General features: G+C 36.5%; 1 protein-coding gene across 5 annotated transcripts in view; it reads left to right on the top strand.

The window, feature by feature from the left end:
* LOC105199542 (paired box protein Pax-6) overlaps nt 1-17,174 on the top strand; it is a 146,255-nt gene that overhangs the window by 107,722 nt on the left and 21,359 nt on the right. For all 5 annotated transcript variants that reach the window (XR_003269194.2, XM_026139003.2, XM_026139001.2 and 2 more), the window contains exon 7: nt 14,185-14,444. Coding sequence is in view for 4 of the 5 variants with exons in the window: in XM_026139003.2 (XP_025994788.1) it covers nt 14,185-14,444 (260 nt within the window). In the remaining variant the exon portion in view is untranslated. The remainder of the gene's footprint in view (nt 1-14,184; nt 14,445-17,174) is intronic.

The raw sequence follows: 17,174 nt of genomic DNA, 5'->3' as shown, positions 1-17,174 counted from the left end.
TCACGGCGTTTAGTGGCTGGCGATCCGTTGTTCCGCGCGAATTAAGAAAAGAGCAAAATTAACGTGCTGCCCGACCGCCCGCTATAACAACTCCGAAAAATGCACACAACAACAAGTAAGACGCGTAAAATGTTTTATTAAAAAAAAAATGTATTTTTTTTAACAAAATATTTAGCAAAACTTAATTGCAAATTGATATTTAATCAAATTATGCGTAAGAAACTTAATAAAAGAAAATAGAAGGAAAAAATAAAACGGAGAAATCCGCCAGAACGAGACAAAGAAAATTTCCCAGATTTAACTCTCAGATCTATGTCGACGCGAAACTGGAAAAGGATCGTAGGGAAACTCTGAAGAAAGGGAAAGATATAGCGGTAACTGCTAGGGAGAGAATGTTACAAATGAATCGCGTAATAATCCCCATGGCTATTCCACCGTTTCCCCGCCACTGTACTCTCTTCATCTGCTTCTGTCTCGCTCTCTATGGGAGCTGCTTATGTATTCCGGTGTACGGCTAGTTACACCGGCGCTAATGGAGTTTCCAATATTTTCCTTTCTGCATCGCCCGCGCTCCTCTTTGCTTGCCTTTACACGTTTTCTCTGTAGATTCCGACGTCTGTCCGCTCGCTTCATCGATTCTCGAATTTCTTCCCGCGTGCCCGCTTCCGCGTTTGTCTGTGACATCTTCGATTAATAGGATTCACGTTGTTGTTGTTTAACTCTTCTAATATATACTTTTTTGCCGATCAAAATCAGTCTGTATTGACTTATGTAATTTTGTAATCGCTCATCTTTAAATTTGTCTAAGAGCTTTACGTTGTTAACGTACATTAACATCACAAATTATTGAGAGATGTGATAAATTTTTGATTACTATTCTACAAAGATTACATCTATTGTAATAAATAAAATAGAGAGAAAATTAGATTGTGCGTCAAAGAGTTAAGTTAGAAATAGAGGTCGTTCAGGTCGTTAAATTAATAGTTTTTTTATTCGTATATCATTTTTAATCGCTTCTATGTAACCAACTTGAATATAATAGTATGCCAAGTTCTCGAAACATAGGACAATAATTAATAATAGTGAATCCGGCTGGATGCACTAGTGCGCACTGGTGCACAGTAAAGCCGTCATACACAAATCGACATAAAGATGTATGTTTAATATAAATATATAAACAAGTTAAACCGCTAAATCTTCAATATACTTTATCGGTTAATAAAATACGTATTTTATCATTCAAGATATTTGTATTTTATTTTTCACTTACAGTTAAATTAGATCAATATATAACGGCTTTAATGTGCACCAGTCTGTAGTAGTGCAGTCCAGTCGAATTCGCTGTAAGTTAATTATTATTAATTAGTAAATGAAATCTGTGAAATTTCTCAAAATTATTTCTCAAAATTATTTCCTGCTCTACTTCAAAATCTTTTTTTTTTAATTTCGAAATTATTTTCAACTTTGTCTTTAATGACTTATATATACATATATAATTTACGTCAAGGAAAGTAGAATTTCTTTAACATTTACCACCAAAGTGTCGCCCTTGCCGTGCATATTTCAACTCTATTACTTTACAATTATTTGATAAACTCCGATTGTTCATATTAGTGATGTATTAAATTATTTACAGAATATCGCAATATCCACCAGCAAAATCTGTCTAGATGTCAATTGTATGGATAATTTATGAAAATAGATATCGTTAAATATTGTTGAAGAGGGCCGTTGTCACATTGTTACATTGGTGTATCGGTCAACGGGTCGGGCGAATGTGGGTGTATTTTAAATCAGTACATATGCAAATGAGTGTGCGTCGGACACGCGTGCAACCCCTTCGCGTTCACGTACCACTGGCTACCAATGTCTATATCTCGCATACGCGTGCTAGCAGCCTCGTACACGCTCAGTGCTGCCAGCACGGTCCATATTCCACCGCTTAGCCTTTAATCCAACCCGGGGTCGACACCTCGTTTCTTTCCGGCCATTTAACACGGCTGGAGAGCGCCCGCTCAGCCCGGAACTCGTCCGTTGTTGTTCCTCGCGCGGAAAGCGCGTCATCGACGAGCCGGTGAATGTGTTAACCCTTTGAATACGACTTTACACGATCGTTGTCACGGTTCTATATCGAATTATTCGACGCTGTTAATCGCGACGGCGTCGGCCGAATAAATTGGACGATGGAAGTTTACCTGCGCCGCTCGCTCTATTAAGTTGATGCATCAAAATAATTTTTCAATCGCACTGTTTGAAGTCCATTGCAAGCCCAGAGCGCTTCTTCACTCCTACAGCAAGTATAAAATTTTACCTGAAAACTACATAGTAATGCCATTATGGCATCGCCAATAGGGAATCATAGATTTACGTCATTAATTCGAAAGCTTCGTATTTTTCAGACAAACATCAAGATCGAACCACGATATCGTTTCGATATTCTGCGATCTTTCTTCCCTGTGAATAATATAATGTTCGTTGTTACGCGACATTTAGCGGTCTCGCGCAGTTGGGAGATAGGACGAATCCCTAATCCGTGAGATATATTTCCAACAAGTACTCGTTCGAAAGTTCGGCGCGGCGCATATTCGGCTTTAAGGGACGGAGAATCCAATAAATTTGTTCGTAGGATTAGGCACTAGGTCGGAGAGGATTATACCCCTTATTCCTATCCGCTCTCGAGCGATACGATAGCAATTTCGCAATGAGAGAGAAAGAGTCCGCTTTTACCCCCTGCTCTTACTCTTATACCATTGCATGCGGAAGCATCGAGAGTTTCTCGTGAAAAAAATTTTTGCAATCATTTCCGGATTTGTTGTAACATCAATATCAGATGAGATGATTTTTATTCATTAATAAATTCTATTTTCGTATAATATAACTTACGGGGATATTCTAATTTAGAGAAATTTTAAAAGGGGTACTTTGCAAATTTTTTGCTCGGAACTGAAACTATATCGGCACGCGATTTACAGAACTGAAAAATATAATAATTGATATTAAAATGTTATTAAGTATCAAGATCCGCTTCAACCAAGAAATGGCACTTTTTCTTATTTTCTTGTGAAAACATCAGGATATTGATGTTTTATGTATACATGTCTTTTTCTTTAAATTTTTCATGGTTTTGCGACTTTAAGATAAAATATATTAATAATATATTTTTATTAATATTATTTTTAACAAAAATATTATAGAAAAATCAATTTTATGCTTAATTGGATCTTATTTTAGTACTAAAAATGGAAATCGTTACTTTTTCAATAACAGTAATAGCAGCAACAAGTTATTTTTTTTAAAGTAATAAATGGTAACTCTGTATATTTTATAGCTATAGTTACTTTTTCAATTTTTAATGAATTACTTTTAAAAAATAATTTTTTCAACCCTGCTTTCGCAGTTGATCCTATGATAATTTCTATAATTTGTAAAATAGTTGAAATTTTTTATTGAAAATGCAAATAGCGAGAAATGTTGCGATTTCTATTGTTTTTGTCTTACAATGCATATTTTCGACGCAAACGTGCATATACGCAAATGTAAACTTTCGTTGCTGTTTTGGGTATGCAACATTATTCTAATAAGCACCTGCAGTTAAATCGCCATATATTGGTTTTATTGCATTATCATTGCATTGTCCAATGATGCTTTTTCATGCGTAAATACCTATAATATGCGTTCGGCCCATATGCCGTTCTTCAAAACGTGAAAACATCGATAAACTATTCACTAAATTGCTTTATACTTAGACTCATTCTTTAGAGTATACCTTTAAGAAAGTGTTTCAATAAACTGATATAATAATCAGTTTATTAAAACACTTTATCAGTTATTTTTTTCAAGAGTAAAGATAAAAAATTATAAAAAGAAAATCATTTTTTTAATCCGTCAAACTAAAATATTTCCTTAACGAGCTAGCTGTAATTAAAGTGAAGTAATATCTATAATTAACACTGCTAAAATCAATATTTTTGAACTAACGTAATAATTTGACGCACTAATTTAAAATGTTCTTAAGACTAATAATCTTAAAACATGTGACTCTTGTTATGACATATTTATTCTCAGTTAAAAAGTGTTTCATTTGAACTATGAAAGTATTAACAAAGTATGATTAACTGGCCATGTTGAGGGAAATTTGCTGTTTGTATTAGTTTTATTTAATTTATGCAACGTCATCAATTGTAACAAGTATACGCAATACACTATACCTCTTCCCTTCGTCTTCCTAGGTTCCACCATTCCCGCCCCCCTCGCGCCATTTTTACGACATCTGGATGGCCGTTGCTAACGCATCATGGCCGGCCATTGTCACCGACTGGCTTTTCTAGTCGGGTTAAAAACGATAATCGTCATCCCGAAGGGTGCGAGGTGTCACACCGAAACCGGGTGGTGCCCTGATCCGTTCACTTCTGCCTGTACCGCGCACCTATAGCACATCACACGCACATCGAGGGGAAGCACACGGCGCTACCATGGGGTGGGTAGCAACGCTAATAAAAATGCGCGAAAAAAAGGGCGGCCGCGGTCGGCATTACGCGTTATTAGCTGGGCCCCTAGTAATAATGGCCGTCAGACTTTCCGCGCCGACGTTGACTCTTATTCGCCTGAGCGAACATTGCGCGCGCGTAACATCTGTATCATCGCTGCCATTCTAACGCCATTCGACGCGGAGTGCATCTGGTCTCTTCCATTCGAGACTTCTTTCCCTCCACGTATCCCTCCGCTCTAGTGCCTTTAGTCTCAACACTCAACACCGTTTACAAGCTCGACATTTAGTCAAATTGGGATTGATATTTTGTCGCCTTTACTTTGCACGTAAGGTTACCTGACAGATTGCGTGACAATAAATTATATAGAAGATGAGCTAAGACAGTCATAGCAAGATCTTGCTATTGAAATAATATTTTATATGTAATGTTTACATACAGCTTCCAATTCGTTCGGACTGCGCGTCATTACTTTCGGTTTCAAAGCTCTTGAAAATGAACCAAATCAGAATTATCACATAATTAAATTGAACATCAATTTTAATAATATCGATACTAACTAGCATTTCCAAAATCTTTCCTCCCCCTACCTCAAAGAAAATGAAAAATCTGTTGCAAAAAATATTACCTACCTACCTCAGCCAAGATTCAAACTTAGATCCCCTTACTATCCAAGTTTGGTGTCTTAGCCAGTACAACCATCGATGCACTCGGTAATATTCTTCACAACAATAAGTAACATTCAAGAAACGTTTGTGACTACGTTTCTGTCTACGAGTAAAGACATAATAATATTATAGAGAGATTCAAGACCATGATTACTGTACAACAAATTAAATAGAAGATGGGTCAAGACGCAATAACCATAATGAGCTTTCTACAATAAGTCATTAGTCACTACACATAAAACGCTAATTGCTAGTCAGAATAAGTAGTTATAATTCTTAAGAAACTTGCATCTATAATAAGTCGTATTCGATCATTGTGTAATAACATTTCAGCCGACGGCGATTGTCGACGGCCGATTCCTTCGCGGAAATCTCGTCGTCCAACGACACTCGACTCGAGTTCGCCGTCGATACGTTTTAGGTTACGGTTCTCTCGTTAAAAATGGCAGATCTATATTGTCTTTTGATTGGCCAGTCATAACGTAATTTAAGTTTTAGGTCGTAAGATATGAAATTTGGCCATCTCTGTTCTGTCACTGACTACTGACTTATTATTGTCTTATAACACACTATTAACTCGTTACAACTAGCTTCTGACTTCTGATTTATTACTAATAGCTTATTGTAGAAAGCTCATGAGACGTACCGTAAGACTTCGCTAATCAGAGCTGAGAGTTTAAAAATAATGTCCTTACATTTTTGATAATTCTCGACGGTGATTGGCTAATTCTTACGGTTTGTCTTATGATTACTGTTACAGAATGTGTGTGTTATAGCCTTTATCGAGCTTAAGCCCATCACACATAGAATTCCGTAGCGACGTAAAACGTAACCGTAAAAATTTCAACCATACGGAATTTTCGACATTACGGCTACGGACTACGGACTAAATGCATACTCAATTGTGATTGGTCTATTCCCTTACGGTTACGTTTGGTTTTACGTCGCTACGGAATTCTATGTGTGATGGGCTTTATGGAGCCTAATTTCTTGTCGCACGAGCCGCAAAACGTTTCTCTTCTCTCTTTCGGTTCAACGAAACGTGCCGCGTTAATCACGCTTCGGCGAAGCTCGCGTCTAAAAGTTAACCACTTTGCGCTTGCCACTTCGCATTCGCCACTGTGTTCGCTACTGAAGAGGAGAGAACGCGTGCCCTCTCGGTTTCGATTGGTAAAATCGGTTGCATGGCACACACAAGTGGACCGCACGCACCGTTTAGGTACCTACGTTCTCCATCGCGTAAGTGTAGCATTGTTTCCTTCGATCGTTGTCGAGAACTACGACCCTGCAACGTATGAATTTGACCTCGCAATAGTCCTCTGCTTCCGCAAGAGACGGTAGTAGTCTCGAAGTCAAGGGTCTTCCTTTGCCGAGTGTGTGTTGTGTGTTTTTCTTTCTTTTTTATTTTTTATTTCTTTCATTCGAGTGACTCTCATGAAGTCAGGAGGGCACGCGAGTAACAGAAACTTTTAAAAGAAAAAGAGAGAGTGAGTATGAAAGACAGAGAGAGAGAGAGAGAGAGAGAGTCTCTGTCCCGCCGTCCTTCTCTCTTCCTTCCGTTTACGATTAAAATTGTTCCTCTCTTTTTTTCGAAGATTCTTTGTTTCTCTGCTCTTGTTATTCTTACTGGCTGCGTTCGATGATCCTTTTCCCCTCGGCCCGATTGCGCAACGATTGAAAGTAAACTACCGATATATGCCCGCCACAATGCCGCGAGATCGCAATAGCGCACGGCATTATCGCGCACGTTCGCGCAACAATGCCATTCCCGCGCGGTCTTTAAAGCGTTTAGCTAAGTGCGCACCGCCCCATTATCGACATTAATAAACGACCCCTTCTCTCGTTCGTCGATCATCCACTCAATTCTATAAGTTGCGACTCCTCGTACTCTCGACGATATGATGCATTGCAGCGATTGCAAATCAGTCTTGATTTATAAAACTAACGAATGTTGTTTCAAATAATGTCAAACATATGCTATCTTTCGACTTTGAGAAGAACGATAATATGCTTCTAAAGATAAAGCAGAAAGTATAAAATAAATCTTTCTTTTACTTTAAGATGAAATAAATAATTTAACTATATAGCCTTTTAAATTTTTCGGCAGTATTCCGAAATGGGACACCCTACCGATTGAGCTGAACTTTACAAGAACATAGAATTATGGCTACATAGTATTATGGTCATTTACATTTTATATCTTTATTAATATCACAGTGCACAAAAAATTCTGGAACGAAACCTGCCTTTTCCTAATAGTTTTTTAGCTGCTAAGTACGAATCTACCATTCAAATTGCTCCATCACGTCACAATTTTGAGTTTGCAATTAAAGTTGCATTAATCAATATTTTATATTGATTACACTTTAACGATTATATTCATTAAAGTATTGTTTAATAAGTCTAGACTCAAAGCTATAAAATATTTATTACTTAGGACATGATTTATAAAAAATATGATGACACTACATAATAGGGAGGAATAGGAATGATAATATGGCCACTCCAAAAATAAATTTAAAAATTGGTTTTATTTCAAAACACACAGTATTTTATTACAAAATTATATATTTTTTAAAAATGAATTGTTAAAGATACAATCTTATAACCATGAAGTTCTAAAATAGATAGATGTAAATGCTGGCTTTACTTTAATTAGAAGATAGACTTTTATAATTATAGAAAAAAGAATATTGCAAAATGTATAACAAATGCATTTACAAATATACTCTTCCTACTACCGATAAATTAATCTTAAGCAAAACAAAAAGTTATCACGACATTAAAATGACGTTAAAATGATTGCAAAATGATTCTTAAAAGTCACTGTGTAGTCAGTCACGATTTACTTTATTATTATTTTGATATTATCGTGACTTGTTCTGCTTGAGTACGAGTATGGTATAATATTACATGAATTGTAGGTTAGCGCCTGCGTGCAGAAACATCCGCGTGGGTGAACCTAATAAGTGCACCCGAGTGCATTTTATCCTTGTTTAATATTCAGTAAACAACAAAGATAAAATGATGTCTGTAATGTTTCTGAGTGACATTCGATATGAAAAATATTTCGATATGAAAATCGATACTGGCCGTGTACATACATATAACGAGCATGCTTATACAATAACCACGTTAACAAAATGCAATACTATTGAATAATTGTGCATAATTCAAAATGTGGATAATCGAATATAAAATTAAATAGCAAAAAATATTCGAGTGTACATTCGTATACCGAGTGATAATACGCTTAAGTTTAGAAACAATGAGAAACATGAGGCTGCATAAGTAATTAAAAGTTTTAAAATACTTTGAAAAAGTTTTAAAATATTCAAATATAAAAATGCTTTGTACAATATAACAATTGTTATCTATTATATATTGGCATATTAGCTACTACATAACGACAGGCTCTAAACAAATGATTCCATAAGTAATTACTAACAATTCTTCACCTAATAACGGAGATAATAAGGATGGTAATAATAATAACACTCTCTTCTTTAATATTGTTACAATATATAATGATTATTTACAAAGATCTCACCCCTAAATCGATGACTTTCAATAATTAATACCTCGTTAATTATTGCAAAGTTTGCAAAATGCTAAAGAATTTTTTTGTTCAGTTTGATCTGCTCTATCAGAGGTAATTTGATTATTATCGGACACCTTGTATAATTTTTTTTCTATTTTTTTATCTTTTAAACTATACAAAACCGACTATACATACCCGAAGATGAGTTCTTCGTAAATAATTATATATCGCAATATTATCTGTAAAGTTCTACCTCAATCGGAAGGGTGTTTTATTTCGAACAATACTCTTTTATGCATTATGTATATATTTTATATTTGCATTATATAATTATAGAAATATTTAATTATAATAAATAATAACGGATGCGAGAGAAAATTTGTTGCAACTTTTAATTCGTGAAAACATCGACTTTTTACTTTTACTAATCTCAATTTGTTATGAAAGCTACTTCATATATTTTTGACCATACTGTGTTTATACAAATATATAACAATTGCAAAATTTATTAACAATCGTGCACGAACGGAATATCGAAAGAATATTGAATGCATTGGCGACAACGTTGGTAGATTAAACCTCGAATAGTTCCGCCATCACGCTTGAACGCACGGCAGTCCCGGTTGGTGGATAATTCGTTGAAGGAAGATACGAATGATCTGGTTGGGGCCAAAAACGGGGGAAGGAGGAGTACTGGGTGAGGAAGGGAAGAGGGGGCGAGAAGCTGCCTGGGTGACATGGATTCCCCACCACTGGTAAAATGGTCCCGCGTTGAGCTCCTGCCTTCCAAACGTTCTTTAGTACGGAGATGAGCTTCAGGAGGGTTCCTATTTCTTTTCTCTTTCTCTCTCTCGCGCCTCTCTCTATTTCTGCTCGTTTATCACGGCAAGTCACGTAAACATATTTGGAGTTATGACACTTTTAGATTCTTTGAGATTTAGAGATTTAGTTCATTAAAAGACACAAGCGGATGATATGTCGTCATAACTAAAAGGCTCGGGACGGTAATTTATGTACCAGCGCGACGAGCGATTGAAAGAGAAATGTAAATTATTGACCAAATTATTTCCCGCATATAATAATCGTACACAATCGAAAAATTTGTATTATGTTAAATTTAATATACATATATTGCATGTCCCAAACGATCCACTCGAATTTTTGAGTTAATTTAACATAAGATGAATATGTTAGAAAATAACACAAATGTAACGTAAAAAATTAATACAAAAATGTTAATACCTTAATGTATGATAATTTAGAACAAATTATAAAAGTATAATTCTTCAGTAAAATTAAAATATTAATAACACACATATTGACACGTAACATTTTATTTAACTTAAAATTTATGTTTTAAACATTATTTCTGTGTTGTTCTTTTTTTCATTATTTGCATGTTTACTTTTTTACTTATTCTTCCATAAATAGTGTTATTGTAACACTAAAAAATGTTGAATATCAATTTAACACAAAATGTTTGAAAGATACAATTATATATTGAATTAGCACTCGGATCATGTTAAAAATTTAACACAAAATTGTAACAAGGATCAGTTTTAACTTAAAACGAAATGTTTTCTATTGTGCATTAATTTTTTAAAATTTATAACAAAAATGAGAGAACCTATATCGATCTTGGTATTTAATAATTATTTTTATATTTTACAATCTTCAACTCACGTGAGCTGTATGCCACATTTTCGTCAGTCTTGAAACACAGTCCTTAATCGAAGCTGGAATACATTGTAATTGTCGAACAATTCAATTTGTAATATAATGTATTCCGGCTTCGGTTAAGAACTATGTTTCAAGACTGTCGAATACATAGCATGCAGCTCACATAAGCTGGATCAGATTGTAAAACACAAAAATTACTAATAATTCTAATGCTCACTGGCATTTTAAAAAACTGATTTTTTTCAGATGCTAATGATTTTTTTAAGATTTAATTTCAAGAAACCGTTCAAGTCACCAAAATGTCGCGATTAAAAACGATCGCTTTGAACAACTTGACATTTCAGAGAAGTTTACTAACGATTATCAACAATGCAATTATAGTGTATTATATTAATGGGAATAATCATCAAACAAGGTATATAAATTCTCGTATTTTTGATTTATGTTATTGAGGCTGATTTACTCATATATGCTCCTACGATAGATTCTCCCCCTTAAATGCTCGAGCTCCGCGTCGATGTTAAACTCGCGAGTACACCGCGTAGAAAGCGATGAGCGGCGCGACTTGGCCCCGTGATAGTAAAGACCAAGATCTAACAACCGCGAAGGCCCGAAGTTGCTTCTCGAGTTCCGCGGGGATAGATGGAGGAAGGGCAGGAAGGAATGGAAGAGAGAGGAGGCGGGAACGGGATGGCGGGAGTGGAGGGGGGGGAGGAAGAAGGGCTAAGGCGGTTTTAATTACCGCTTAAGACACCCTCGTAGCGTTAACCCCGCGCCTTGCAGATACTGACGGAGGGCCGCCCCTAAGGATATCGTTTGCAGTGCACGGTTACGAAGGAGCAACTCAGGGCTGGCAGATGAGGAGAGCGTAGAAGACGAGGGAGATTTGGTGGGTACAGGAGGAGAAGGAGGAGGAAGGGAGGCAAGGGCCGGAGAACTTGTACGCCAACGTCGCACTCGATTCTCCTCGGTACGCCTGGGGAGGTGGAAGTTCGTGGCAACCAACCCTACCGAGCCGCGAGAACTTTGCCGCTACTAGCGTGGCCGTCTGCCAGCTACTTCCTCGAGCGAGTCACGTGGAGAAGGAAGCGAAGGGATGACTCGAGGGGGATGAGGGTTGTATCCTCGGGTTTTGCCGCTTATACGACGATTATTACGGACGTTTTCGTTACCTCCGAGTTCCGTGGGCGCTTCTAATCTGACATCATATATGGAAAACGTGATATTCCCTCCCACGCGATGACATCGGCAATAAACTTAACGATGACAGTTATTCGCAACTTCTTGATATTACTCGTTACGTACATCGAGAGATGGAACGGCGCATAGCGAAGAAGCAACTTTTCATATCGTAAATCATTTACAATTTATCATTACTTATACAATTGCGATGACTACAAAAGAATAATTTTACAAAGGATAAAGATACATAAATCGGAATTTGATGCATTCCTTCTTATCAGAAAATATTTTTCGTCATATTTTTAATCTAATTGAATTATACTCAGCAAACACCAAGTTATACAAATGTTAATTGTAATTTGACTGTTATATGTATAACACACTCTTGTTATATAATAGTTATATTATTGAGTGGAAAATTATAACTAACGTTTATATAACTGTAACTTGGTGTTTACTGGAATATATATATATATTTTCTTTTAACACGTAAAGCAATTTGACCTCTAAAGAACGCGATGTATCACAAACGCCTAGTCGCCAATCGCAAAGTGAATGCAACAGCCAACCAGAAGCATCAATTGATACTATTGACATTAATAAATAAAATATGAACTATTGTAGCTTCATATCACTAATCACAATATACACACATATATGGAATATAGTAAATAAATTGTATGGGACACACCAATGGGAAGCCAATCAAAACAAGAAAAACAAATTATTGTCAATTATAACGTAGAACATAATGGAGCAATAACAACGTGTCACGTGTCACATTGAGCTAGACTTTGACTCGAGTTTCTCCAGGCGCGGCGGGGAGGAAGTAGTCGCGAAATGACAGTGGCGTATATCAGTGGGGGTGGCCGGCAACTGGCGTCGGGACGCCCGTCGTCGTCTTATCGGACACCCCCTTGCCTGTAGCTTCCTCCAACCCCGGTCGCTCTCTCCTCGCTCTACCCCGTGTGTCTCCTCACCGTCCCCCTTCATCCCGTCGTCGTACCGAGCCCGGTGACGCCTCGACGCGCTCACCCAGAAACCGACGATAAGGTTCACCCGGCGACGCCTGCCTATATCGCCCGCTCGTCCACATACGCGCATAGATACGTACACGCGCAAATACACGTACACGCGCAGATACTCGCGCGAGCGCATGTCGCGCGTAGGAATTGATATAAGAAAGCCGGAGGGGTAAGCGCCACGAAACCACAAATCGTGCGCCGCGTTATCACACACGCTGACATCGATAGTACACACCGCCTATCTCCTTGTTGGAAAGAATTTCTGGAAAACTTTAACTTGCCCGACAATATCGCGAACAAATTCGGGAAAGATAATACCTGTCGACATTTCGACAAAAATTACTAACCTACAAAACATGCAATTTTTGAATTAATTGACTAGAGACGTAAATCAAAGTTTCTTTACGCCGAATCAAATCGAATTCCATTTCAATTCCTCTTATATTAATTTGAATCGACAAAATTTCATCTAAGTGGAATTGAATTGTTAAAATATAATTTTTATTTAACAACGTAATTATTATTGAACTAAATGTTAATGCATAAGTAATAAAAATGATGTTGAATATAATAATTATATATAGAGGAAAGTCACCGATGATGCGCCAGTATAATATCGGCATATCACTTTGTCTTATTTCTTAAGAAAAGCCAAAAATAAAACTTTAAAGATATAAATACAAATTAGAAAATGTCTTGCATCAAATAATGTGGCAGTTTTTATTGGGATTTTAACTATGGTCGCTTCAATAAGGATATTCCACGTTTATGTTCATATATCAAAATATGAACTTAGAGCAAGGAAAATGTGAAAGAGAAAAATATAAAAACAAAATAGTTTCAGAAAGTTACAAACATGTAAAGTAATCTAATATTATGAATACTATACTCTTGTTTAAACTATGCGACTTGCAAAAGAAACTCGTACAAATTTATTTTCGCTTTTCAAATATTTTTAGCGAATTTTATCTATTATAAAAAGAAACCATAAATGTACGAATGATGTTTCTTACTATAAATTTTTATTTTTTTAATTAGCTAAGTAAATTATATTTTTCAGTATTAATAATTAATACAATGTAATGCAATGTTCAGCTTTCAAGAAGTAAGGGGAAAAAATCGCTTTAGAAGACCCAAGTCAGTATTGAAAATTTTTCTCTAACAATAAGTCATTTAAAATCATTTTTATATTAGATTCGATTCAATTTGTATTCAAATAGCTTGCATATTTCTATAATTGGTTAATTTTTGATTAATTTTGAAATTTTTTGATAATTCTGAAACGTTTTGTTTTTATTTTTTCGGAAAAGATTTTTTCGAGTCTTTAATTATCGGCGATTGCGAATTTTAATATTCGCAAGAAGCTAAGTGTTACAGTAAACAAACTATGAAGTTTTGGAAATGTAAGAATTGCATTTAGTGTTTTAGTTAACTATAAATCTCGTTTTAATTTTATTCTCGAAACTCAATTCATGGAAGAGACTCTTGGCACGAAAGTTATCATAACTATATAATGTGATAAAAGAAGACTCGAGATTGGCCGTAATAGCTGTTCGCGCGAAAGACGTTGATAATGATGTACATTCGTTTTATTATTACAGTAACTGAGCTCGAGGGTGGCGCGCACTCGGACGAGACGAATAGCGGGGGCGACAACAGCAACGCCGGCAGTGTGTCGGGCGGCGCCGATGACGATCAGGCTCGTCTCCGCCTGAAGAGAAAACTGCAAAGAAATCGTACGAGCTTCAGCAATGAGCAGATCGACGCGCTCGAGAAGGAGTTCGAGAGGACGCATTACCCAGATGTGTTTGCCAGGGAAAGACTTGCCGGCAAAATCGGCCTACCGGAAGCGCGAATACAGGTGACTATTCAGCGCAACGTTGCACAGCCTTAGGCTACAAGAATGCTTAAAAACGGACATGTACTACACACTCGGAGAAAAAAATAGTGCCAATAACTAAATTGAAGACATAGCATACGCGCGCGCGTGCACATACACACACACACACATTAAATAAACACGAAGTTGCAGAAGGAAAATGAACAAGTTAAATGAACTAAAGAAACAGTAATGTTAATTATTCATAGTAAATACAATGAGAATAGAGTATAAAAAGAAATAATATAAAATGATTTAAACAAAGATATGTTAAAAATGCAATAAAGCATTTCATAGCATGTTATTTACATTTAAAGAAATAGCAAGAAAAAATTATTTCAGCTTTTTCAGATTTTCGCAAAATTGTTCCTTCTGTTCTTTTATCGTTCTTAACAAAGAAATATAATAATATTAATCATTTGTAATAAATACGATGAGAATGGTATATGAAGAAATAATTGAATTAACAAAAAATGTAGGAGACAAAGTAGTAATATTGGACAATATTCGCACAATATGCCTATTGACGCTCCATTATTAGATAACGAATTCTAACAATTACGTTGTGTAGTGACGCTAGTATGCCATTAAACACAATTATAAATTGAGACTGGATTACACAATATAAAAAATCAAATAGGCCTTATTCACATGTCAATTTTTATAAATATTTTTCTTTTAAATAAAAACACATGACGTTGAGCATGTCGTCCACGTAATTCACGTCATACAGGTCTATGCCATCCATACATCTACACGCCCATCATTTGCATGTCCGATGCCATCCACGCATCCAAACCCGAATTTCACACGGTCACGAATTTACACATCTACATATCCACACATTCACGCATCCACTCGTCCTTGCTTGCACACGTCCACGCTTCCACATGTCCATGTTTCCACACGTCCATTCTTCCACATGTTCACGTTTCTACGCGTCCACGCGTCCACACTTTTACATGTCCACTATTGGAGAGTGTGGACAACGTGAACGATGTGGGTTGACGTGAAAGACGTCGATGCGAGAAAGAGTAGAAACGCGGATGTAGGAACGTGGACGTGTGGATGCATAAACGTGTAGACGTGTAAATGCGTGAATGTGTGGATTTGTAGATGCGTGGACACGTGGAAGCATAGACATGTAAACAAGTGGACTTGTGGAAGCGTGGACGTATGAAGTATGGACGTGTGAATAAATATACGCATAAACATTTGAATGACAGGCATGTCGATGTATAGACGTATGGACGTATAGATTATGGACGTATAGATGCATAAATGGTAAATGTGTGCACACGTGGATTCTTAGAATTGTAGACGCGTGAACGTTTTGATGCATGAACGTATAAACGCGTGGACATATAAACGTTTGGACCATAAACACATAAGATAGACCTAGCATTAGCTATGTATATGTGAAATTGACAGAACGGAACGAGAGGCAAAATCCGGAGAAGTTTTTCTTCGTTTCTCTCTAGTTGTCATCTTGTATTTCTAAATATTTCTGTCAATAATGCAAAAAAGGACAGAAGAAAACAGCATTCTCCGTATTTTGCCTCTCATTCCGTTCTGTCATCTTTACTTTTTAGATGAATCGGATGAGGAAATGCTGGGTTTATCTTATATATCTATGGTCTGGACGCGTGGACATATGGACGCATAAAAACGTGTAAACATGAATGCGTGGACTAGTTTATGTGTGGACGTTTGAATGATGGGCATGTAATGCGTGGACGCATGGACGTTTGGATGCATGGACTTGTGGATGCGTGGTCGTATAGACGCGTGTGAGCTTGGACGTGTGGATGTATGAATATATGAACATGTGGATGCTTATTAAACGCGTGGATATGCTACGCGTACATTTGAGGACGTATAAATGGCTGGCATGTGGTTGCATGATAATGTAAATGATGATCATGTGGAAACGTATACGTGTGGATGGCGTGGACATGTGTATGACTCATGGTATGACTTATGGATGATGTGTACAATGGTGTTCATTATAGTTGCGACCCTTTTTCTTTGATGGTTTTTGGAATGTAGACTTGCTAATCGAGCGACGAACGTAAATAGTTGGATCCATAGGTAAGAATCAATTACGTTCTCCGCTCGATGAACAAATCTATATTCCAAAAAGCATCAAAGAAAAAGTGTCGCAACCCTAATGACCGCGACTGTACATGGGAATGACGAGCATGGGAATACGCGAACGTATAGTTGACGTGAACAGTGTGGTATGGCGTTGACTGTGCACGATGGGACAACATAAGTTTTTCGCAGAGTCTCTAATTTCTGTAATGTTGTGGATACTACATTTATTATTTTATAAGGAAAAGTTTAATAACTAAACCTAACCACAATAAAATAGTAATTTTTAACAATTAGTTGTTAAATTAGAACGTGTTATATTAAATAATAACACTTGTCAGCATGGATTTTTTGTCGTACTAAAGACAACTGTTTCTTGTTAGTTTTTCCTACAGATTCCGATCTAGAAATGAAAATAGTGAATATGAACAGAATCGGATCAAAAGTGCAAAAGAACTTGTTTTTCGTCATTTTTTAACATCTATAGAAAAACAGTAGGAGCTCTTAGAAACTCCTAGTTAAGATAAAATAAAGGACTAAGCCTTATCCTGTTAAGCTATACATCGAAATATGCCATAAACATTAAGTGCTATAGTTTTTATACGTGCGCGCTAATTA

The sequence above is a fragment of the Solenopsis invicta genome, chromosome 1 (genome assembly GCF_016802725.1).
Source record: "Solenopsis invicta isolate M01_SB chromosome 1, UNIL_Sinv_3.0, whole genome shotgun sequence".
Classification (NCBI taxonomy): Eukaryota; Metazoa; Arthropoda; class Insecta; order Hymenoptera; family Formicidae; genus Solenopsis; species Solenopsis invicta.
The sequence above is the reverse complement of the archived record's forward strand: the minus strand, read 5'-3'. Positions and strand labels throughout refer to the sequence as shown.